This window comes from Camelina sativa, chromosome 18 (genome assembly GCF_000633955.1).
Source record: "Camelina sativa cultivar DH55 chromosome 18, Cs, whole genome shotgun sequence".
Lineage (NCBI taxonomy): Eukaryota > Viridiplantae > Streptophyta > Magnoliopsida > Brassicales > Brassicaceae > Camelina > Camelina sativa.
Genome location: NC_025702.1, coordinates 11058680 through 11082553, shown reverse-complemented (window position 1 = coordinate 11082553; position 23874 = coordinate 11058680). Strand labels below are relative to the sequence as shown.

The 23874-nt window shown below is 33.2% G+C and overlaps 6 protein-coding genes and 1 pseudogene across 6 annotated transcripts; 4 read left to right on the top strand and 3 right to left on the bottom strand.

Moving 5' to 3' along the window:
* Window positions 3920-5386, bottom strand: LOC104761094 (succinate dehydrogenase assembly factor 2, mitochondrial). Its single transcript, XM_010484129.2, has 5 exons — window positions 5216-5386; window positions 5026-5124; window positions 4803-4929; window positions 4448-4516; window positions 3920-4360 (listed from the first exon to the last, which is right to left on the bottom strand). The coding sequence occupies exons 1-5, from the start codon at window positions 5329-5331 to the stop codon at window positions 4214-4216; spliced, it is 558 nt and encodes a 185-aa protein (XP_010482431.1). The 5' UTR covers window positions 5332-5386; the 3' UTR covers window positions 3920-4213.
* On the top strand, window positions 6236-8134 carry LOC104761093 ((+)-neomenthol dehydrogenase-like). Its single transcript, XM_010484128.1, has 4 exons — window positions 6236-6449; window positions 7020-7278; window positions 7397-7591; window positions 7673-8134. Exons 1-4 carry the CDS (start codon window positions 6355-6357, stop codon window positions 8066-8068), a joined length of 945 nt encoding a protein of 314 aa, XP_010482430.1. The 5' UTR covers window positions 6236-6354; the 3' UTR covers window positions 8069-8134.
* LOC104761092 (chromophore lyase CRL, chloroplastic-like) lies at window positions 9357-10247 on the bottom strand. The gene is made up of 3 exons (XM_010484127.2): window positions 9942-10247; window positions 9778-9827; window positions 9357-9622 (listed from the first exon to the last, which is right to left on the bottom strand). The coding sequence occupies exons 1-3, from the start codon at window positions 10122-10124 to the stop codon at window positions 9475-9477; spliced, it is 381 nt and encodes a 126-aa protein (XP_010482429.1). The 5' UTR covers window positions 10125-10247; the 3' UTR covers window positions 9357-9474.
* On the top strand, window positions 11446-13285 carry LOC104763357. Its single transcript, XM_019240302.1, is given in 5 exon segments — window positions 11446-11544; window positions 11825-11947; window positions 12031-12717; window positions 12878-12954; window positions 13048-13285. Coding segments are annotated over 5 exon segments (1224 nt in total).
* On the top strand, window positions 13950-14675 carry LOC109130485 (annotated as a pseudogene).
* On the top strand, window positions 15248-17233 carry LOC104761089 (chromophore lyase CRL, chloroplastic). Its single transcript, XM_010484125.2, has 9 exons — window positions 15248-15598; window positions 15713-15762; window positions 15959-16019; window positions 16125-16160; window positions 16260-16310; window positions 16385-16477; window positions 16565-16669; window positions 16751-16843; window positions 16975-17233. Exons 1-9 carry the CDS (start codon window positions 15416-15418, stop codon window positions 17113-17115), a joined length of 813 nt encoding a protein of 270 aa, XP_010482427.1. The 5' UTR covers window positions 15248-15415; the 3' UTR covers window positions 17116-17233.
* LOC104761090 lies at window positions 17148-18229 on the bottom strand. Its single transcript, XM_010484126.2, has 4 exons — window positions 17901-18229; window positions 17720-17778; window positions 17485-17602; window positions 17148-17402 (listed from the first exon to the last, which is right to left on the bottom strand). The coding sequence occupies exons 1-4, from the start codon at window positions 18113-18115 to the stop codon at window positions 17324-17326; spliced, it is 471 nt and encodes a 156-aa protein (XP_010482428.1). The 5' UTR covers window positions 18116-18229; the 3' UTR covers window positions 17148-17323.

Sequence of the window (23874 nt, the reverse complement as noted above, 5' to 3'; positions counted from 1 at the left end):
ACTAATCCTTTTAATAAATACATCGTCTTCAATTTTACATTTGTCAAATGTTTTAACCTTACCTATGATTCTTCCTTTTTTTTGCTTTGATGTATTTATTTTTTTTTATCAATCTTCATAAATAATTAAATTAAATTAAATAAATAAATAAGTATTTAAATCGAACCAACATAGTTTAACTATTTCACGTTGACGGATATTACTGTTCCATCATTTTTCGTGGCGGTACAAACAGGAAATTTAGTTTTAAAGTTTAAAGTGTTAGTGAAATCATTTTAAAGGTTTATAGTGTTACTCAGTGACACTTTGAAGGTTTAAAATGCTACTCAGTGACACTTTGAAGGTTTAATATGTAATTTTCCCGATATATAAATCTAGGTTTACCGAATCATACTCAGATAATCAATTTTGAAAGATATTCACATAGAATAAAATTTAAATCATTATTCTATCGAAATTTATAAAAAATAATAAGAGAATCAGGGAAAAATAGCTCATAGCTGCAACTGCAACCAACCAAATTGACTAAAAAGATAAATATATGAAAAATTAGAAATCACAATTAATTACCTAAATTAATAGTTGAAAGAGATGATCAATACAGTTAGATATAAAACGACACCAAACAAAAGTTAGATGAATGAATCAATAAATAAAACAATCCAATTTTTTTAACAAAGATGAGTGAATTAATGTTGATTAATATATTGAAAGAAAATAAAACTCAGAAATTTCAAATTTGGAGATATTAAACAATAGCAAATAACAAAAACACTTTTCAAGGTCCATAATATATATATATATATATATAAACAAAGAGGTGTGAAACAAAAATGTGCGAAAACTAACAAATGTGAACATTGAAAGCTGGGAGTACGACGAAGAAACATAATTGTTGGATCAAAATATTGCAACTTTTAAGATCATTAAAAATCAGTTAGATGAGATAATAAAAATAATCTCATCACTTATATTTAAATTGACCCCTAAAAGTGAGTTTGCTATAATATATAAACATATAAATCTATGATTTTATTTATTAACTTGTAAGTATAAAAAATACTCAGAAAACAATAAATTCGAAACTTGTTTTTGTATTCCATAAAAGTATATATATAATAAACAAAGAGGTGTATAATATAAAGGCGTAAATGTAGAAGGGTAAAAAAAAATATGAAAAACTAATAGGTGCTATTTTTGAAGATGGGGGTACGACGAAAAGATGCAAAAATATGAAAATAAAGACGTGTGAAACAAAAAGGTGTGAAACAAAAAAAATGCAAAAACTAACAAGTACAAACATTGAAATCAATGGGTACGACGAAGAAATACAATTGCTGGATCAAAACACTGCAGCTTTATATAAACAAAGAGGTGTAAAACAAAAATGTGTGAAAACTAATGGGTGCCTACATGGAAAGTTGGGGGTGCGACACAGAAACACAATTGTTGGATCGAGTCTTTGAAACTTTTGAGATCATTAACAAAGGGTGAGATCATTAATAATACTTAAATAATAAAAACTCTTTTCAAAATTCATAAAAATCTGTATATATATAAAAACAAAAAGGTGTGAAAACAAAGAAGTGTGAAACAAAGGTGTGAAACAAAAAAGTGTGAAAACTAACAAGTGCAATCATTGAAAGCTAGTGGTACGACGAAGAAACACAATTGTTGGATCAAAACATTGCAACTTTATATAAACAAAGAGGTATAAAACAAAAGGGTGTGAAAACTAACGATTACCAACATAGAAAGCTGGAGGTGCAACGAAGAAATACAATTGTTGGACCGAAACTTTGAAACTTTAAGATCATTAACAAAGGGTGAGATGATTAATCATACTCAAAGAACAAAAACGCTTTTCAAAGTCCATAAATATCTGCATATATAAAAAAAACAAAGAGTGTAAAAACAAAGAGGTGTGAAACAAAAAAGTACGAAAACTAACAAGTGCAACCATTGAAAGCTAGGGGTACAACGAAGAAACACAATTGTTGGATCAAAACATTGCAACTTTATATAAACAAAGAGGTGTAAAACAAAAGGTGTGAAACTAACGGGTGCCAACATGGAAAGCTGGGGGTGCAACGAAGAAACACAATTTTTGGACCAAAACTTTGCAACTTTGAGATCATTAACAAAGGGTGAGATCATTAATAATACTCAAAGAATAAAAACTCTTTTTAAAATCCGTAAAAATCTGTATATATATAAAAACAAAGAGTGTGAAAACAAAGAGGTGTGAAACAAAAAGGTGTGAAAACTAACAAGTGCAACCATTGAAAGCTATGAATACGAATAAACACAATTGTTGGATCAAAATATTGCAACTTTATATAAATAAACAGGTGTAAAACAAAATGGTGTGAAAACTAACAGGTGCCAACATGGAAAGTTGGGGGTGCAACGAAGAAACACAATTGTTGGACCGAAATATTGCAACTTTTGAGATCATTAAAAAAGGGTTTAATAGGTGCGATTTTTAAAAGATGGGGTACGACGAATAAACACGACTATTGGAAAAAAAAACTTGCAACTATTAGGATCATCAATAATTTTAAACCGTTAGATGAGATAATAGAAACAATCTCATCCGTTAGATTAAAGTTGACTCCCAAAAGTGGGTTTGCTATTATATATAGACCGTTAGATGAGATAATAGAAACAATCTCATCCGTTAGATTAAAGTTGACCCCCAAAAATGGGTTTGCTATTATATATAGATTCAACTTAAAATGACAAAACACTTCCTATAATCCCACGATATCTCTACCACACAACTTCAAATATTTGGTAGTAAATTATTTATCTCAGTTAAAATTATGTATTTCATTTTTTAAAAATAAATTAATAATTATGCCAAATATTATACTAGTTCTGTTATTTCAGATTTCGGGTATTTAGTTTCTAAATTTAAGTAATTTTTGGCTATCTGAAAACCCTTTAACCCAGTGAAAACATATATAGAAAAAAAAAAGAGGAGAAAATTATTAGACACTGTTCATATTGGTTACTTTTTTCCTAAATCTATCCAAACCTACCCAAGTTAGCTGAAATACCCTATAATACTCTAACCAAAACTGACCTGAACCACATTTTCTGATATACATTAAGGTACCATTTTTGATCTCATATAATACTCAGATCCGAACTGATACCTAAAGTACAAGTTAAGGTCTAGATCTGATTGAGTGTTTCTCATAATATAAAACCTGTTTGGTTCTGCCGAGGCTTAATTCTTATCTCCACTTTGATGATGTAACCTGCTCTATTTTCTCTATATCTTGATGTTTCTATAAGTGTCTTATGAATCTTGAAGTTGTGGCTGTGAGGGTGGGAGCCAATTACCTCGACCTCGGTGTAAGTAGTGTTGGGCAAGACTGAAAACGGTATTTGCTTTGGCTGCACAAAGAGGAGATCAAGTTCTTCTTGGTTGATAAGTTTTTTATGAAGCTCAACAAATGACTTCCAATTTTCTCGCCATTAGTTGTGGTTGTATCCACTATGGTTTTGTAATCTCCACATAGACCATCAAAAGATGTCGTCAATCGTATCTTCATGATCAAGTGGCTTTCCAAGAAATACCAATTTGATGTCGTTATTGAGTTTTATAAAAATACTTATCAAATGTCTTTATTTCTTTTAGAAGATGTTTATTCAAAAACTACCAAAACAAAAAAGAGAAGAAATCAGCCCTTTTTGCGTAACAGGCTAGGCTTTTAATATGGAAATGAACCTGACTCGACTAATCAGTTTGACCTATGATAAAATCCCTATTTCTGACAGTCCACAACTCTCTCCTCACATTGACCATTGCTGAACTAAGAGTAACATACACAAAATACAAGAGGCTTATTACCTCTACCAAACTTGTCCTGGAACTTGATAGATAATCAGTAGTGCATCAATAGCTAACTAAAGGCCGCAGTGATATTGGTTCCAAACTTCCAAGGCCCCTGAATTTACAAACTCGGCACATATATTTATAGAATCACTCCACAATCCCATGATACCAATATTACCATCAAGAAAGTTCAACATACAAGACACAAGACTGTAACAATCTCAACGTCATCAGACCTTCTTCACAGGCTGGTTCTTTATTAACACAATAGTAAAAGTAATGGTTGCTACGATCTGGTATCTATTTTCAGATACTTTAAATAACGTATATTTGAAGATGTTACTTTTGTAAAGAGGAGTTTATGTTTTACTGGTTCCCTGAAATGGGAGCATCACGGCCTCTCTTGAAATCGTCCCAGCCTTTCACCCAGGGCTGTCCAGCTGCTGCACGTGTCTCTGGTGCTGCATGCTTGTTCAGATTCTTCATGACTTTCTCGTGCAACGCCGAGAACACCTTTAACATCACAACCAAGGAATGTTTCAATCATTGAAGTAAACAAAAGACGTTTGAACATAGCCATGGTTAAGAGATTTTGGTTACCGGATTTGAGCTCACTGCTTCTGGAGGCTGTTCCTGTTCAGTTAGCCAATTCCAGAGATCAGGGTTTTCCTGCATAATTGCCAATAGAAAGAAAGATTAAATCCATTTTAATCTAACAAATTCCTGATTTCTCTCTGAGGTCACTATGAAAAGAATAAAGTTGTCACCATCCACTCTTAGCAAATCCATGATATCGTGTTTCACATCTAGTTAACATTCCCTAACTCTTAAATGGGATCATTTCAAGCTAAGATCACAGACACAACCTCAACCTGGCTAAACAATTTCTCCATACCAAGCAGAATCATTATATGCATTAGAGAGTTTCAAATGAAAAGAAGACAATGAAACATACCAAATTCAGGACATGGATTAGGGATTGAACACCACTTTCATCCATGGATTTAACATTCTCCTCAACCCAATTTCCCAAAACAAGATCAAGTTCAAGAAACCCTCTTTGCTTGCTCCTATACAATAACCTATCACAACAACAAAGAAACCCCAAAAACAATCAAATCACCAAAACATGAGATTTGTTTTCGAAACAAATCGAATCCTAAAATTAAAAACTATACCTGTTGATCGTTCTTCTCTTATTCTCTTCGTTAGAGAGATCAATATCAAAATTCTGGGGTGACACACAGAAGAACCTCGTCCCTAAATCAACTCCATTCCTATAAAATATATATCAAATTCCTAAAACTTCAGACTTGTTCACGAACATAAACGATCATTATTACGGTGGAGAGAAAGAATTAATATTACCGGAAATGAACAGGATACGTCCGGTTTGTGGCGGTAGGAATGACGGAGCTCCGGCCAACGACGGCGGTGGAGCGAATGATCCGGTGAACGTTAAACAGAGCTTTCCGGCTAGCCATTTTGTTGTTTTCTCTCTTGTCGCGGCGAACAAAAGTGGTACTTATGGATCCATTAATGGGCCTATTACTTGTCGTGGCCCTCTCTTGACCACATAGTATATAACTCGATTTTTTTTTTCTTGACGAAATCTAATAATATTGTTTAAAGGTTTATTAAAAAAAAAATCATTGCTTTTAACTTATGCAATTATTTGAAAGTCTTCTGTATTGTAAAATGTGATTTTCTTTCAAACTTTTTATTGACTTATGGATTTGTAAAACTCAAAAATAATCATGTGTTTATTAGATTATTGATTTCTAAATACTATTATCCGATGTTATTCATTTCATGATTTATTCTTAGATTTTATATTAAATTTTAACGGAATTGGAAAAAATAAAAATACAAAAACCCAAATTGGTAAACCTCCGATCTTAAAATATGAAAAGATTAATAAATTCATGGACCAATAAAGGCCCCTTGAATAAGCTTTTTTTTTTCATTTTTTTTTTTCAATACAAATAGATAGGCCTTGATTTTTTTGTAGAGAAATTGGATGTATATATGTTTTGGAGGCTAAAGAGTTGTAGACAAATTAGACCAAAGTGAGAGGATGCAAGGTGACATGTGGAGTCATACACTCATCCTGAGACTCTTTAATAAGGACTGAGCTCACGAAACCAAACGATCAAATAAAACAATAACAAAGGATACATAACTTTGGTTCGTATAAAGTTTACTCTAGGCTCCAGCTAAATTAATTATGCTCCAAGAAACAGATTCTACAACTAAAAATAGGAACATTATGAATATGAAATGAGAGGTCACAAAAAAAATTGGCGCAAAAATTGGAGGGATTGACCTTTGACCCACAAAAAGGATGAGAAGAAACTTTGAGAAGGAGATGACAACGACGACGAAGCTCTTTGTGTTTGTGCATGCCTCTTCTCCCTACAATTCAAATCGAAAAATACAAACTTAGAATCTATAACAACAAAAATATAAACTCATAATCTTGAAAGAGAGTAACGGAGAGCAAGAAGATGGTTGGAAGCAAAGACAAATCGAAAGAGAAACGAGACAAGAGACTCCAAGAGATCTCCCTCCTTCGTACTATTCCTTACTCCGATCATCAGAGGTATCAACAATTCCATGTTCTTATAAATTAAGAAATATTTGGTTTTCTATAATTTTGGTGAAATATTTTATGTGTTGATATATAGATGATCTTTGTCACGCTTATAGATATGTTGTTATTTTACATAATTTGCGCGTACAATTTTTTTTTTGTGTCCTTCAATCGTGAGGAAAAAATACGTCTAGGTGTGATTGTATAGGGTAAAACTAAATCATCGTTGAAAACATGCATGCTGTGATTTTTGTTGTATAGGGTAAAACTAAATCATCGTTGAAAACATGCATGCTGTGATTTTTGTTGTATAGGGTAAAACTAAATCATCGTTGAAAACATGCATGCTGTGATTTTTATTTCCATTACATTTTAGTCATTTGATATCTCTTTTGTGTTTCCCTAATAACTTTCGTTGGAAGTTTGAATACATTTTTTCTAGTACATTTGATAATAAGAGGAGATTCAGCTGATTCATGCATGTTATAAAATAAGGGTCATGATTTTAGTTATTTTCTTTAATCCTTAAAACAAAAATTGGTTTTATTCTTGACTGGGGGATTGTATATATATGTATAGGTGGTGGACCTCTGAAACCGTGGCGGTGGTAACAGGTGCAAATAGAGGGATAGGATTTGAGATGGTGAGACAATTGGCCGGACATGGATTAACAGTTATCCTAACATCTAGAGACGAGAATGTAGGCGTCGAAGCAGCCAAGATCCTTCAAGAAGGTGGATTCAATGTTGATTTCCACCGTCTCGATATCTTGGACCCTTCCTCAATTCAAGATTTTTGTAACTGGATTAAGGAAAAATACGAATGTATTGATGTTTTAGTAAGTTGATTCCTTTGTTCATTAATTCATATCACATTTGAGTTTGATGATATATATATATATATATAGGCTTGTCACCTGATGAGTTATGATGTGAAATATGTTTTTGGTCATGCAGATAAATAACGCAGGAGTAAACTACAATGTTGGATCAGGCAACTCGGTTGAGTTCTCAAATATGGTTATATCTACCAACTACTATGGCACCAAGAACATAATCACAGCTATGATTCCATTGATGAGACATGCTTCTCAAGGAGCTCGTATTGTCAATGTAACCTCAAGGCTTGGTAGATTAAAAGGCCGACACAGTGTACATACATCTCTAACTCAACCTTTGTTCCTCTAACATTCTGTACCAACAATTTTTTTTTAACCTAATCCTCTTTAACAGAAACTTGAGAATGAAGCGGTGAGAGCGAAGCTTATGGATGTGGACTCTCTAACAGAAGAAATCGTTGACGAAACAGTCTCGGAGTTTTTGAAACAAGTGGAAGAAGGAACATGGGAATCTGGAGGTTGGCCACATTCTTTCACAGACTATTCTGTCTCAAAGATGGCGGTGAACGCATACACAAGAGTGCTAGCTAAAGAACTATCAGAGAGACCAGATGGGGAGAAGATATATGCAAACTGCTTTTGTCCCGGTTGGGTTAAAACCGCAATGACGGGTTATGCAGGGAACATCTCAGCAGAAGATGGAGCTGACACTGGAGTTTGGCTTGCATTGCTTCCTGATCAAGCTATTACAGGAAAGTTCTTTGCCGAGAGACGTGAGATCAATTTCTAAAGAGAAACGTTCTACAAGAGTTGATTTTGAAGTTAGTTTTTTTTTTTAGTTTGATTGCTCCAGATACAAAAGTTGATATGCAAAAAAATAAAACATTGATTGATACACATATCTTTAGATTCTTCTCTTTTCTTTTCCTTTTTTTTTTTTTTTTTTGGTGTGTGTCTTTGTGATTGTGGTCATTGTTTTAGTTTATAAATATGTTCTTAGTGATATAATTGACCCTTTTTAAGAATAAATATTAATCTTGTTTTATGTTCATTAGCACCTTTTTGTAAATTCAGATATATATGATTATGCATGCTCTTACAATCAGTTATGTTAAATTCCAAATATATATAGTACTTTTTGTTTTGTTGAAGTTTTTGATCATATTAACAAACTTGTTGTATGTTGTTTCCATGGAATTGATTTTTTTTTTTTTTAAAAAAAAAAACTCAAGAGCTAAAAAGTTTGGGTGACAACATCCAGACACAAGCTGCCTCTAGACACATTTCCAGTCTCGACACGCAATTCAAATGATTTATACCTTGTACTAGATGACCGCACATACTTCACTGCATTTCGAATGGCAACAATACTCTATCTCACATGCGCTAAACCATCCCTCACAATCAGATTTAAGATGTGAGCACAACAACGCATATGTAAAAAATTTCCATCTCGAATCAAGGCATTACCTTCCTTCAGCCTCAAAGCATCCATGAATAACCGTAGAGCTTTGTCATTTCCTTTCGCATTGTCAACCGTTACAGTGAATACTTTCTCAATTCCCCATTCTTCTAAGCATTGGACAAGGTGTGATGCAATTGTTTCCCCTTTATGGTCTATGATTGGCTTGAAATTGATGATCCTCTTTTTCATAACCCAATTTGCATCGATCCTATGTGTTGTTACAACCATGTAACTACATGAGGTCGTAGGAGCTACCCAAATGTCTGTAGTGAGAGATACCCTCTTCTTCTCACTTGTGAACAGCTTCTTCAAAGCAACTTTTTCTTGCAAAGATATCCTTCGTCGCTGTCCTTTGCAGTGAACACGATAACATGGCAGCAAATTAAAGCAAAATCGCCTAAAGCCCTCTGATTCAACAAAGGAGAATGGCAGCTCATTTAACACTATCATTTCATTGACTGATCTTCTAAACAGTTCTTTGTCATACTTCATGGTAGTTGTCATGACACCACTAGGATCACTACTTAGAACCTTTTGACTTCCTGCATCTTCATGAGCTTTGAACAACTTACATCTTGCTATGTGACCTCTCATAGTACTTGTTCCATTCTTCTTTGTGTCACACCCTATCTCTGCTCCACAATATCGACAATTGGCCAGCTTGGGATCAACAATCTGTTTAATGAAATTAGCCCACACATCCGATCTTGGAGCCATTTGTTTCCTTACTTTCACCGAAGGAGAATCAGAGGTTGATTTAGCAATTGTGCTGCTTTTTTGCCTTTTAGATCCACTAGTTGCAGTACGTTGTCGAGGTTCTTCTTCTTCTCCTTCAAACTCTTCTTCAAACATGTTGTCGTTGTTGTCTTGAGAAGACATCTACAAAGCATAAAGTCACAACCATTAGCTATATTTCACAAAAAAAAAACTCCAAGAACAGAGAAAACAATAGCAACAAACACGTATCAGTTGAAAAAAAAATCCAACTAATATAATATAGAACCAGCTTGAGATAAAAGAAGAAGATAATAAACCTTATATTGAAGTAATTGTCAGGATCCCTTGACGCTTGCTCCCTCGTAAACTACAAATCCATGTAACAAAAAAACCCTCAAAATCAGAACTTTAGAAGATAGAATTAGAGTTGAAAGAAACCTAAAAAGTGTGAGAGCTTTGGAATTGTGGGCAACAAACAAACCTTCTCTCCGGTGAGAGAACGAGAGACGACGCGAGCGTGATCCCTACGAGTAGTGGATTTAGTGAGACGCTTGATGAGAAGAGCACCGCCAACAAGAACCAGAGTTTTAATCACCAAACCACGAGCCCAGCTCCACCCATTCGAGCTTGATTCAGGATCCGAACCCGACTCGGTGGTACCCATTAAAACTTTCGAATTTTAGTTCAAAGGTTTCGAATTTAGTTGAAAGATTCCATCTTTAGTATCTGTTTGTTTCTCCGGAGCGCGATTCAAAACAGAACCAGCTTTTACCTAGCGTTTTTTTAAAAAAAACGCACCAAGTGGATAATAGAATGATTTTTTCTTGTTTTTTTAAATATGCAAAATAAAAAAAATATATATATAGGTACTACATCACAAAATCTTTATCACATCTCTGTATAACATCACAAAATGATTCTTCAGAAATTGGCTTAGCAAATTTATGAGCAAATCTTCCACATTTTCAGGTTAGTATTTTAATTTACTGTATTTGATAAATAATTTTAATAATATAGTATATTTGTTAAATAATCTAATGTATTCTATATTATATTAACTTAAATAGTTAATAAATATAATTTATATAAGGTTATTGAAGTGGTTACTCTAAAATTTTGTGTTAAAATTAACAAGTGATGCAACTATTTTCATCATTTGTTATTATTGATGTTAATATGTGTCATTTCAAAAACTGAAATTAAATTTGAGGTCAATGATAATATTTAAAAATAGATTATGACAAATAATATTAACTATTGTGTTTTTTCTAAATAATTTTAAGATTTATATTATTTATGAATAATGAATGATAAGAAAAAATTTCTTTTATTTTCATAATTCTAAAATTAATAACAAGTTTATTCTTTTAAATCATTTCCGAGAATTATTAATTTTAGATGCAAAAATTGTTTTCAATAGCTATTAAAAATTTATTTGGTTTTTAGTAATAATTATTAAAAAAATGGTCATTTTAAAAAATGAAAAAAAAATCATAAACATAACCAAATTATTATCATCATCGATTATACAAAAAAAAAATGATATATATTTAGATTATGACCTGATTTTTTCAAATTTAAGTGTTTTAGAATATTATGAGGAAATAATTTTATGATCGTGGGATCACTCAATTTTTTGTTATTGCTGATTTCAGAAAATAAATTTTCCAAAATATTTATATAATCACATAGAAAAATTAATTATAGTAGTTACAAAAATAGTGGGTTAGTTGGAAGGATTAGTTATCCTGTTCATATCATTTTTTTTAACCAAACAAATTTACAACTTTAAATAAATGATCTTGAAAGTGGTTACTCTAATATTTTCTGTTCATTTTAACAAGTGAACCATATTAAACATATAACGAATATTTGTATAGCCGTTTTTATAATGATAGTTTTCTGGAAAAAAATTATTATTGGGTTTTACCATGTATTTATAACAAAACCAAATAATTAATTGTTGGACTTTATTGAATGTAGATATGTCGTCTAATCGTCGACGGAACACAAGTCCTTCAAGACGAACAGATTCAACTCTTCCCACCGACAATTCAACTCTTCCCACGGAAACAACAATACGGGTACATTTAAATTTATTTTTAATTAAAATTAAAATATTTTTGACAGAATCGTCGTACATTCAGGAAAAATAAATAAATTGTATTCACAAATTTTGTAGAACAAAGACAAGTACAAATGGTCGTACATTCAGGAAAAAACATTAATTCAATTGTTCGACGAAGCAATTGCCATGAATAATTATACTCTAAAAATCCTACTGCTATTGGTAGAGAGTATATTGTTGAAAAGTTTAATCAAGCGTTCAACATGAATATAACCTATGGTTTTTTCAAAAACAAGCTTGATGAATTCAAAAAAAATTACAAGAGGTGGAAATTTCTTACGCATAAAACTGGCATAACGGTTGATCTTGATACATCCATGATATTTGCATCTGAAGCATGGCGGACGGAACAGGAGTATGTAAGTACACTAAATCTTTTTATTCATAAACCTATGTTTAAAAATTTATATATCAAAAAATCTAATTGATTTTAAAATTATAGGGATGCAAATTAACAAAAAGCTTTAACCGAAAGCCGCCTGAATTTTGGGATGTGATGCAACGATGTCTCGCATTACATGATGTTCAGTCTCAATCTCAACACTCTGCTCGTCAAAGAAGAGAACAATTGATCCATGAGCATGCAGTTGATGAAGAAGGCCATGATGACTCATACAGTGATAGCGGTGACGTACCACAAACACAGATTCCTGAAACGAAAGAAGAAGAAGAAGTGTATCGTGTTACCATTGATGATGATGAAATAGTCCAAAATTCTGCTGCTAGAAGCCAACAACAAGGTAGGGTAAATTTGCAGTCAACCGCTAGAGGTGGAAGTAGTGCACATAGATCTGGAGGAAGCTCACGTGTTTCTATTGGAAGCGGTTCACGAGGAAGTCAAAGATGACAATCCTTTGAAACAACAATACAAGACAGCATCACTGGCTTTAGAGAATTCCAACGACAAAGTTTTCAACAACTTCTTCCTGGTGCTTTTGACCAAGATGATTACGATGAATTTAAAAAGGCGGAAGCGATATTTATCGCGCTAGATCTTCCCAAACACACTAGATTTTATTGGGCATGCATTAATGCACTTAAGGAGCTAGTATTTTGGCGTAAGTATTTCATTGATATAGCTGCAAGCACCGACGAGGATAAGATACAACTGTTAGAAGCTATGACTGGGGTTTCACGTAACAACCAAGATGTGCCAAAACAGTTAGGTTCAGGCCATTCATTTGGGAGTCCACATTCAGGAGGTATATCATCTGGAAGTCCATCTTCTGTGGGTAATAATTTGGGAGGGCAAAATTCAAACCGGTTTTTGGGGTCCCATTTATCCACAGTGGGGAACACCACCAAATGCTCTACAATGGGGAACACCACCAAATGCTCCACAGTGGGAAACACCACCAAATGCACAGTGGGGCATGTCACCAAATGTTCTACAGTGGGGAACACCACCAAATGCTCCACAATGGCGGCAAACACAAAATTTTCAACAAGGAGGTTCAAGCGGAACAACTCCAACAAATGTTCAATATGGATTTTCAGTTGGAGGTCAAGGAGATGGTGCAACAGTAGAAACTCCACCGATCATTCAACAAACATCATCATCCAATCTCGGTTTCACGAATTATTTTGAAACTGGACAAATGCCACAAACACCTAGACCAGGAGGTCTCTTTAATATTTGGGGAACTCCGCAAGGATCCAATGCAAGTCATCACAGTGATGTAGGAGATGAAGATTAGTTTGTTTTATTTGTGGTTTATCAAACTCATTTATGTTTTGAAATGATTGATGTTTTTTTTAGTTTAATGTTGAATTTTATTTAATTTATGTTTGTAAAATAATCTATGTCTAATGACAAAAATCGTTTGTATTGAATTTCAGGCATTTCGTATATGTCAGTTGCGATCACAAGACCTTAACAATCTAAGTTACGAAGAAAGAATTAAACTGTGGAATTTGGAAAACGAACAATTTGAAGAGTTAGTAATTCAACCAGCTTTGAATTATTATGACCGATATTTTCAAAGAGCACCAGTCCAAACTGATGGAGGTTTGGGATGGAAAAATATATGGCGTCGACTACAGCAAGATGATGCAGCTTGTCTTCAGTTATTACGGATGTCACTTCCATGTTTCACAACATTGTGTAATATGTTGCAAACAAATTATGGTCTTCAGCCAACATTGAGTATAAGTATTGAAGAAAGTGTTGCGATGTTTCTACGGATATGTGGGCACAATGAAGTTCAGAGAGATGTTGGTTTAAGATTTGGACGAAATTAAGAAACTGTGCAGAGAAAATTTAGAGAAGTTCTTTCGGCAACTGAATTATTAGCATGTGATTATATTAGAACTCCGACAAGACAAGAACTTTATCGAATTCCTGAAAGACTTCAGGTAGACCGAAGATATTGGCCATATTTTAGTGGATTCGTTGGAGCTATGGATGGGACTCATGTATGCGTCAAAGTAAAGCCAGAGTTACAAGGAATGTATTGGAATCGGCACGATAATGCATCATTGAACATCATGGCAATATGTGATTTGAATATGTTATTCACATATATCTGGAATGGAGCACCAGGATCATGCCACGATACAACTGTTCTGTAGATAGCACAACAAAGTGATACCGAGTTTCCTTTGCCTCCATCAGATAAGTATTATCTCGTTGATTCTGGTTATCCAAACAAACAAGGATTTCTTGCTCCTTATAGATCATCACGAAATCGAGTTGTGAGATATCATATGTCCCAATTTCATTCTGGTCCTCCTCCAAGGAATAAACATGAATTGTTCAACCAATGTCATGCATCTTTACGTTCTGTTATAGAAAGAACGTTTGGAGTTTGGAAGAAGAAGTGGAGGATACTTTCTGATTTTCCAAGATATAATGTTCAAATTCAGAAAAGAGTGGTAATGGCTACAGTGGGACTACATAATTTCATCAGGATTTCAAATTTTTCGGATGCAGATTTCGCAAATGTAACGACTGAGACGAACAACAACCAAAATTTTGAGCATGATATAGGTGACATAGATGCAACAGAGATAGTAGATGGAGAAGCTATGACGCAAATAAGAGATACTATTGCAAATATGTTATGGGAAAATCAAAGTAATCGATAATTTTTTTAAAAAAATTGTATCTTTATATAGTTGAACTTTTTATCAATATGTCAAAAAAAAATTACTTTTGATCAATTATAGTATTTAAGGTTTATAAATACAATTATTTTTATTATTAATTCATAACATACAATAATATACAAACATACTAATTATTAATAAATTTATTTATAATATATGTAATCCGCACCGCTTTTTCTTTTTTTTACCATTCACACAATTAATACTGAACCGCAAATAGTTTTTTCACCAATCAAATATCATTTTGTACCGCTTATTTAGTATAAACCGCACTTGTCCCACAAACCGCACATACTGCAGTTAAACCGTACCGCACTCTAAAACTGCTTTCCCCGCACAACCAAAACCGCGGTCACCATTCGGAGCCTTAGATTGGTTTGGCTTCAAATTCGATTTCTCAAATATTGAGTTTGTAAAATTTAAACAAATACATAGTTTGATTTTCATATTCGGTTTAGTTTGGACCGGATTAAAAACAACAAATTTACAAGGTGAAGAAAGAAAAGAAGATGGAAAGGTTACACGTGGCAAACAATCTCCCCAGTGGTTCGGAGACACAAAATCAAAAGCGTCGATCGTCACAAAACCTCTCCTCCTCTTCTTCGCGACTTCGTTTTAATCGGCAAAATATAATTTCGGCTCCGGAGAAACAAACAGATACTAAAGATGGAATCTTTCAACTAAATTCGAAACCTTTGAACTAAAATTCGAAAGTTTTAATGGGTACCACCGAGTCGGGTTCGGATCCTGAATCAAGCTCGAATGGGTGGAGCCGGGCTCGTGGTTTGGTGATTAAAACTCTGGTTCTTGTTGGCGGTGCTCTTCTCATCAAGCGTCTCACTAAATCCACTACTCGTAGGGATCACGCTCGCGTCGTCTCTCGTTCTCTCACCGGAGAGAAGGTTTGTTTGTTGCCCACAATTCCAAAGCTCTCACACTTTTTAGGTTTCTTTCAACTCTAATTCTATCTTCTAAAGTTCTGATTTTGAGGTTTTTTTTGTTACATGGATTTGTAGTTTACGAGGGAGCAAGCGTCAAGGGATCCTGACAATTACTTCAATATAAGGTTTATTATCTTCTTCTTTTATCTCAAACTTGTTTCATCATACATTGATCCCTTCTGAGTGTAGAACTCTAGCTGGCTATATCAAGATTTGGTTAGAATGTTTGATACTGTTTAGGATGTTGTTTCAAGATTGTAACTGTTTGATGTCCCTATCTCTAGTTTGTGTCAAGAATCTGAGTTTGTAATAGTTGTACAGAATGCTGAGTTGCCCTGCTGCTGAAATGGTGGATGGTTCTGAGGTTTTGTATCTCGAACAGGTGATTGGATTGATCTCTTACTTCTTTCTTGCACTATGCAGATCGATGATGTAAATTTGTTTCTTTGATCTATGTGTAAGCCAATTTTTTTCTCTTTTTCCTCAGGCATTTTGGAGGACTCCGCAGAAACCTTTTCGTCAAGTATGCATTCATTCCCTTCATAGATTCTCTCTTGTTTGGTTCCATTAGGAATAAGTATTGTGTTGCTAAAGTCTTAGACCTTTTTGTTTTTGGTTCCAGAGATTATATATGGTTAAGCCGTGTCCAAAAGAGCTGAAATGTGATGTTGAGGTGAGGATATGAGCTATTGTGATCTTCTTATGTTTTCTGATACAACAATAGTTTTAAGCTGTGTTTAATGCTAGGTAAGTTCATATGCGATTAGAGATGCTGAGGAGTACAAAAATTTCTGTGACCGCCCTAAGGATCAACGCCCACTTCCGGAAGAAGTTATTGGTGTAAGTCTTCAGGTTTTTTAGATTGACAGAGGTGTGAAGAGATTTTTGGTTACTGGATATTAAGCTTAGTATGGATCATCATAACAGGACATCGGGGAGCATTTGACAACTATACATCTCAATTCTTGTGACCGTGGGAAACGCTGCTTGTACGAAGGTTCAACTTCACCTGATGGATTTCCAAATTCATGGGTATTGTTCTTATAAGAAAAGTTACTGTATCTTGGTTTTAAAGCTAATCTTCGTTTACACTAAAACACTCTCGGATTGCAGAATGGGGCTAGCTATTCTACTTCAGATCTTGCAGTCCTGAAAAACAATGAGATACACCTATGGGATCGCGGCTTTGATGAGAATCGAAACCAGGTTCATCCCATCTTTCTCACTCTTATCAGATTGTACCATCGGACTTTGTCAAGATATGCTTACTAATACTGACAAATGCTCATCAAACTTCAATCTTATATGAAATGGGTTTTGGTTTGGAATATGGGCAGGTTTGGGGGCCAAAGCAAGGTCCATACGAGTTCAAGCCAGCGACATCCTCGAGCGTCAATGAAAACTTGTCTGCTTTGAACATCCTATATCAAACTTCAATCGATAAACCAATTCAAGGATCACTCATCTTGCAAGACTAGCTGTTTACCCCTTTACAATTGTTAATTTCCTCTGCATCACACTTACCTTACCCACTCTATTCATCTTGGCAACTTTCAATACAGTTTTGGTACATAGAAAGCTGAACACTTTACTTCATTACAGTGGTCACAAATAGAAGATTAAAATGTTAATACAAAACAAAAATGTTTTCAGAAGCCAAAAAATGTAGCCGTCTTGGTGCTGCATTCATGAGGTGTTGTGGACATAGAAGTAAAGAGCCGCGAGAGCTAAAACACCAACCGCAATTGCTATAGGCAATGCCTTGCTGCATGATTACCATAACACGTATGTATCAAAACCAGAGTGACAAAGATATAAAATTGATGAGAAAGGAGGATCATTTATACCCGACAGCTTCGTCTCTTTGGAGCTCAGCTTTTCTAGCCTTTCTCACATCTTTGTCATTGACATTCTTGCTCACATCCGGCATGTACGGTCTAAACCTCCGTTTGGGAGCAGCACACACTGCAAACAAAGACCTTAAACACATTGAAACCAAACCCAATTCCTACAAAACTGGTCGAAGCAACGACTGACTTGTCGATTTTTTTTTTTTTAAGTTTTAAACATGAAACACGATACCTGGACAGAAATAGTTATCAGGCAACTTGTCGAATGGAGTTCTGTCATTGTAAATATACCTGCCAATCAAGAGAAAGTGATGAAAAATAATTTTGTATGTTACGAGGATAATCAAGAAGAGATCAAGAGGGATAACAGTTTTGTATGTTAATCAAGAAGAGAGATCAAGACTAAAACAGACCCGCAATCACGGCAAATATAGGCTTGCTTGGAGGAGACACGCATGGAGAATCTAGGAGCAGAGGATGAAGATTTGGAATGAGACTTCTTGTTGCCAAGTAGCCTTAACGAGTAGTAAGGCAAGAAAGATGATCTTTGGAGGGTCGGAGTCGTCGGAGGTAAGACGACGGAGGATCTTCCGGCGTAAAGAGTCGTCGGAGGAAGCTGCATCGCCATTTTGAGAAAAAAAGTCAAAAAGTGTGGTGGTGGGATCAGAGGAGAAGAGAGGAAAGTGATAAGAAGGAAGAGTGTAGAATACAAGAAGAGTGGGAAAGATGTGGAAGAGTGTGCTCCTCACAAGCCCTCTCACTAGCCACGTCAGATTTGGTGTTGATATAAAAAATCTCCTATAATTTATGTATGAAAATCCCCTCATTTTACAAAAAGAAAGACAAAAAGCTGGTAACTAGCATACTTTTATTTAGATTTTTTTTAAAATCTTAGATCGAATTTTTACCTTTTACGATACAATTTAGCTATCTACCTCATCGTAAAACTATTTTTATTCTATGCACTTCGTTTTATATCGAAATAATATGTGTGTTATATCAATATAACTTCTATAAATTAATACTTTTTAAATTAATATTCGCTTTAAGTTATTAAATTTTTTTAGTTTTTTGGGCCGGTGTAAAAAATGACACATTTCGATAAAATAATAAGATAATAATTTTTTTAGAAATCCTATGTAAAAATATAGTCCATCAATATCATAAATTAATAATCAAATAAACTAATATATATGTATATATATATATCTAAAAAATCTAGTGAAATATGATTTTGTTTGCCTATTTTTGAGTTTGCATTTTTGTTGGAGCCCATCTCTAGTTTTTTCATTGTTGTCTTCTCAAATCCAAAAATTGTGGAGAGTCCTAGATGCGATAATTGCTTCTTTAGTAACTGGTTCTAAAGGTATCATAATATCTTCTTCCATTCCATCATTACCATGAATGATAGTAATAACATTTTCTTCTAAACTTTTAGCATTTATCATTTTTATTTAGATAATCTAGTAAATAATTGACATTCACCCAATTACGATAGCTAAAATTATATATTAAGAAAATTCTTTAAAAATGTAAATGATAACAAAAGTATCTTCTTTTGTAATTTTTTTTCAAAGTTATGAAAATGAAAAAATCTCTTCATAAATTAATAAAATATTAATTTATCGATAAATTAAAACTTCTATAAATTAATAAAATTTTATGGTCCCGACCTTATTAATTTATAGAGGTTTTATTGTAGTTACAAAGATTTCTTTCTTATTTAAATTTATTGATATCTGGAAGTGGTAGATGTTTTTAAAATTGAAAAGTTTATGAAATATGAGTAAAGTTTAATACACACACACACACACACATATATATACATATATCAATTATTTTTATCAAAATATATTAAAATATATTTTATTTTAATTAGGTAACCTATTTCCTTAGGGAAAAATATGTGTGGCAATCATGTAAGGTACTAACTTTAAAAACCAAGCTTTATAGAATAATTAAGATTATTAAAATTTTAAATAATGTTTTCTTATAAATTAAGGGAGTGTATTCAATTCTATAATTCAGATGAGTTGAAGTTTAGTGGAGTTTAATATGACTTTGATGATTTTAGGGAAAGTATTATGATTTATTATAAATCCTTCCCAAATCCCACTTAAAAATATGAGATTTTAAACTTATGTATTTTTGTTTGCCAAAAAAAAAAACTTATATATTTTTAAATATAGAAATATTTTAAAATCTATTAAATTCATTAAAAATATAATTTTCAAAATGTTTTCAATAATAATAAAATTTCAAATCACCAGTTAAATAAAATTATATTTTATTATTTTTTAAACTTTATAATTGAACAACATAAGAATTGTTATTCTAACATAATAATCACTTAAAATGTTTAATTTGAAGACACTTCTAAAGTTCTTTTTTACCAACTCCTCGAAAGACTATTTTAGTGCTAAAATTTATTGTTAGGTTATTCACTTATGCTCAAGCGACAAAGTGTATAACCCTTGAAAACAATGACGTCGATATCTGATCTTTCGCATGATTTGGTGGAGGAGATATTGTCTAGGGTTCCAATGACTTCTTTAGGAGCAATGAGATCCACTTGTAAACTACGGCACCCTTTTTCCAAAGATCCGAGCTTTAAGCATTGTGGAAAAGAAGCCAAAGAGGCACTACAACAAATTTGTCCATTCTTAGAGTTCGATAAATGCTATTATATGTGATACACAGCGTTTTTGTAAACGTTGTCTCTGCCCAAGCTATAATAGACCCCCCATACAATAACGTTTTTTACTCCTGCTATTATATCGTTATATATAATAGCGTAATGTCGGCGTTATAAATGTTTTAAATATAGCGTCTGTAAATGTTCTTAAAAATTATTCAATAACATTATTGCACTGCTATTATAATTTATATTGTTGCAATATTTTATTGCTGTTATATTTAATATAATGTCTTAATATTTGTGCTATGATTTAGTATTTTTTTGATAAAATTAAAATCCATTAAACAGTTAACAAAAATCAATACAAAAATCTAAATAAAGCAGATTTGAGAAATCAAGCACATGAAGAGAACACAAACGAGATTAAAAGTGAAATTTACTTTCGACAGATTTGATAAATCATGCACATGAAAAGGACACAAACATGCAATTTTCATATTCGACCAAAATCAAACTAACCTGAAATTTTAACTAAAATCTGAACAAACTTACAGATTTGTTGTTTAAGTTTTAGATTTCTCTTCTCTCAAGTTTGTCTTTGTTGTTGGACGAGCTTGACACCTCACAAAAAGAGTTTTAAAGTGAAATTTAGGTTACTGATGAAGAATGAAATTGAAAAAAAAAACAATTAGCTGTCTAATTTCAGGTTACCTTCGTCAGAGAAATAGAAGAGGAGAAGATATAGCTCGACTGGAGAAATCGAAGAAGAAGATACAGACCACGGGCGACACAGAGACAGAAGGAAATCGAAGAAGAAGATACAGAGATAGAAGGAAATCGAAGACGTTGACGGCGATTATGTCTAGGTTTTGAGATTTAGAGAGAGAACCGAAGGGATGAGGACAAAAAAATATCTGAGACCTTTTATTTTTTTTGTTCTAAGTGTTAAAGTGGTTGAATAAAATTTTTGGCTAAGTGTTAAAGCGGTTGAATAAAATTTTGGGCCGCCGAAGTGACTTTCGCTTCCCGCTTATACTATAAATGGGCTTAGCACTAATAAAATGCTGTAATATAATTGCTAAAATCCGAAACTATTCTTTAACAGCAGTTACATAACTAGTGCTATCAAATGGTGCTATCGATGAGCAAATTTGTTGTAGTGAGGTTATGGTGATCATGAAATGTGATTCAACGGCTTGTTTAATGAGCGTCAATCTCAGTAATTCACTACAACGGCTTATTGTTTGGAACCAGGTCAAACCAGGTGGATCCAATCTAGAAACGAGTTTACAAGAGAGAGATTTTGGAGCCATCCTCTGCCATGTCATCCTAGTGGGGACTAATAGGGCCAGCCTATAGGACAAGCAACTAAAGCAAAAGATTAAGACATCAAAAAATTCAGGGTATTTGTTTGTAAATTTTTTATAGAATTTTATATATATGTAAGGACTTTTACAAAAATGTGGGCTTTAATATAAGTGCAAATCATAGTTTTTGAGATTAATTGTTAGTTTTGGTTTTGATTTTTTCCCTTTTGAGTTAATAATTTGCTTTGTTAAACTATTAGATAAACCTTTTCATCACATATAAACTATTCGTTTGTGTTTATAAATTTTCAAAACATTAAACATAAAATTTTATATACTTTTTTTTTTTTGACCTCAAACCCCATATTTTATTACTCAAGATCGAATAGGTTGGTTTCTAAAGCCAACCATTCCGGAACCTTGAAGTCTACATGGGAAAACAAATAACCTCGTACTCGAGCCCCTTTGGCAAGGCGATCGGCACGGACATTTAAAGTTCTAGGAATATGGGAGATAGAAAAAATCACAAACTTAGCTCTTAAATCCCGAAACCTATCTAACTCTGTGGAAAAATTAGGCCACTCATCAATCTCCTCAATGACCTTGATAATGGTATAGCGCAATCTGTTTCGAAATGAACTGATGTCAAACCATGTTGTATCGCAGATTCCATCGCCCAGAGAAGTGCCTCAAACTCAGAGTGAAGAACATAGTGGTGTCGTCTCATACATTTAAACCCGAAGTAAGTTGCAGAACTCTGCAAAACAAAGCCCAAACCTGCAAACTGATCCTTATTGTCCCAAGATGCATCTAGTTGACATCGAACCTCATCTATGATCTCCTCGTCCTCCTCAAAATCCTCTGGTTGTCCATCTTCCGACTCCTCGCAAGCTTCGACGACCTGCGCCAAACGCCATGCTAAAGCTTCAGTCAAAGCAAGTTCCAAAGTATCAATCGGGGAGATATCCTTGTTGTTGAACATTTTCTCATTCCTCGCTTTCCAAATGTACCACAAGATCTAGGGAAAAACCTCTAATTGTTCCTCTGATGCACCCTGTTCCTTAGCTCGCCACAAGAGATAATCAAAGTTTTCATAAATGGAGTTACTAACACACCCGGATGAGTTGCTATATTGGACAAAGCCCATAACAGTAGAGCTGGCGGACACCTAAAAAGTACATGATTGATTGATTCCTCCTCAACTCCACATCTAGATCATGACTTATCTGAGCCGCAGTGTCGCTCTAGTAATCGGTTATTGGCTGCCACGAATCCTGAAATGGCTTGCCACAGGATATGTTTGATTTTTCTCGACGATTTCAGCTTCCAGACCTGACTCTTAAGTTTGGTTGTGCTTGGTTCTAAAACCTCTTGGCTCGAAAGAGTAGCGATAGCATATCCCGACCTTACAGAGTATCTATATTAACATTCTTGAAGTACATTTTGTGTTATGCCCTTTTAGTTTTGTTTATTTAAAAAGTTATTTACAACATTAACCCCTAAATTTTTTCTAAAACTAACATTACTCCAGATTTTGTTTCCTAAATATTTTACATTTTATTTCAATTAAAAAATAACAGCAATCAATATGGAAATCTATATTAACATTTTTGAAGTACATTTTGGTTTATGCCCTTTAAGTTTTAATTATTTATTTTTTTTCACAACATTAACCCCTAAAACAATTCCATAAATAACATTGCAGAGAAACTGAAATACTAAACTTTCTTAAATTGACCAACATTTGTTACATTTATTGCCATAAAATCTTAACAACATCTATACATTACGATTTTTCCAAAAACAACTCTATCCATTAAAGTTTTAACCCATTAAATCTCCAAAACTATTTTTATGGATGCTAGAATCTCTCAAATTTAAATGATATACAACAGATTTTACATAACAAAAGTTTACAATATCCATAATTATATTAACATTAATAAATTTCCTAAACCGAAAATCCAATTATAAAATGTCACATTAAATATGTTGAAAACTCCCATATAATTTGGTTTTTTTTTTATTTTTTGAGGAATTACCAAAAAATTTAAAATTCTATTAATTATCATAAACTATATATATTGACATTGAAAAATTATAAACTATATAAGTATGCTAATTTGGTAAAACAATTAACATAATTAAACTTGATAAAAAACTTATATAGATTTTTTTTTTTGCGCAAAAATTTATTTCGATTTTGGTGAGACGGGTTGGCATTAATCCTATATAGGGAGTTAAGTGGAATTGTTTTTTTTTAAAACACTTTTAGATGTGTACTAGGAGATAAATGTATTACTAGACTATACATATACCACACGGGTTAAAACCTTGAAAACAATACAAAAATCCTATACTTTGAATATTTATATCAAATACCTGTAAAATTTTATATTTTTTAAATTAATAAAACAATAATAAAATAACAAATAAATACAA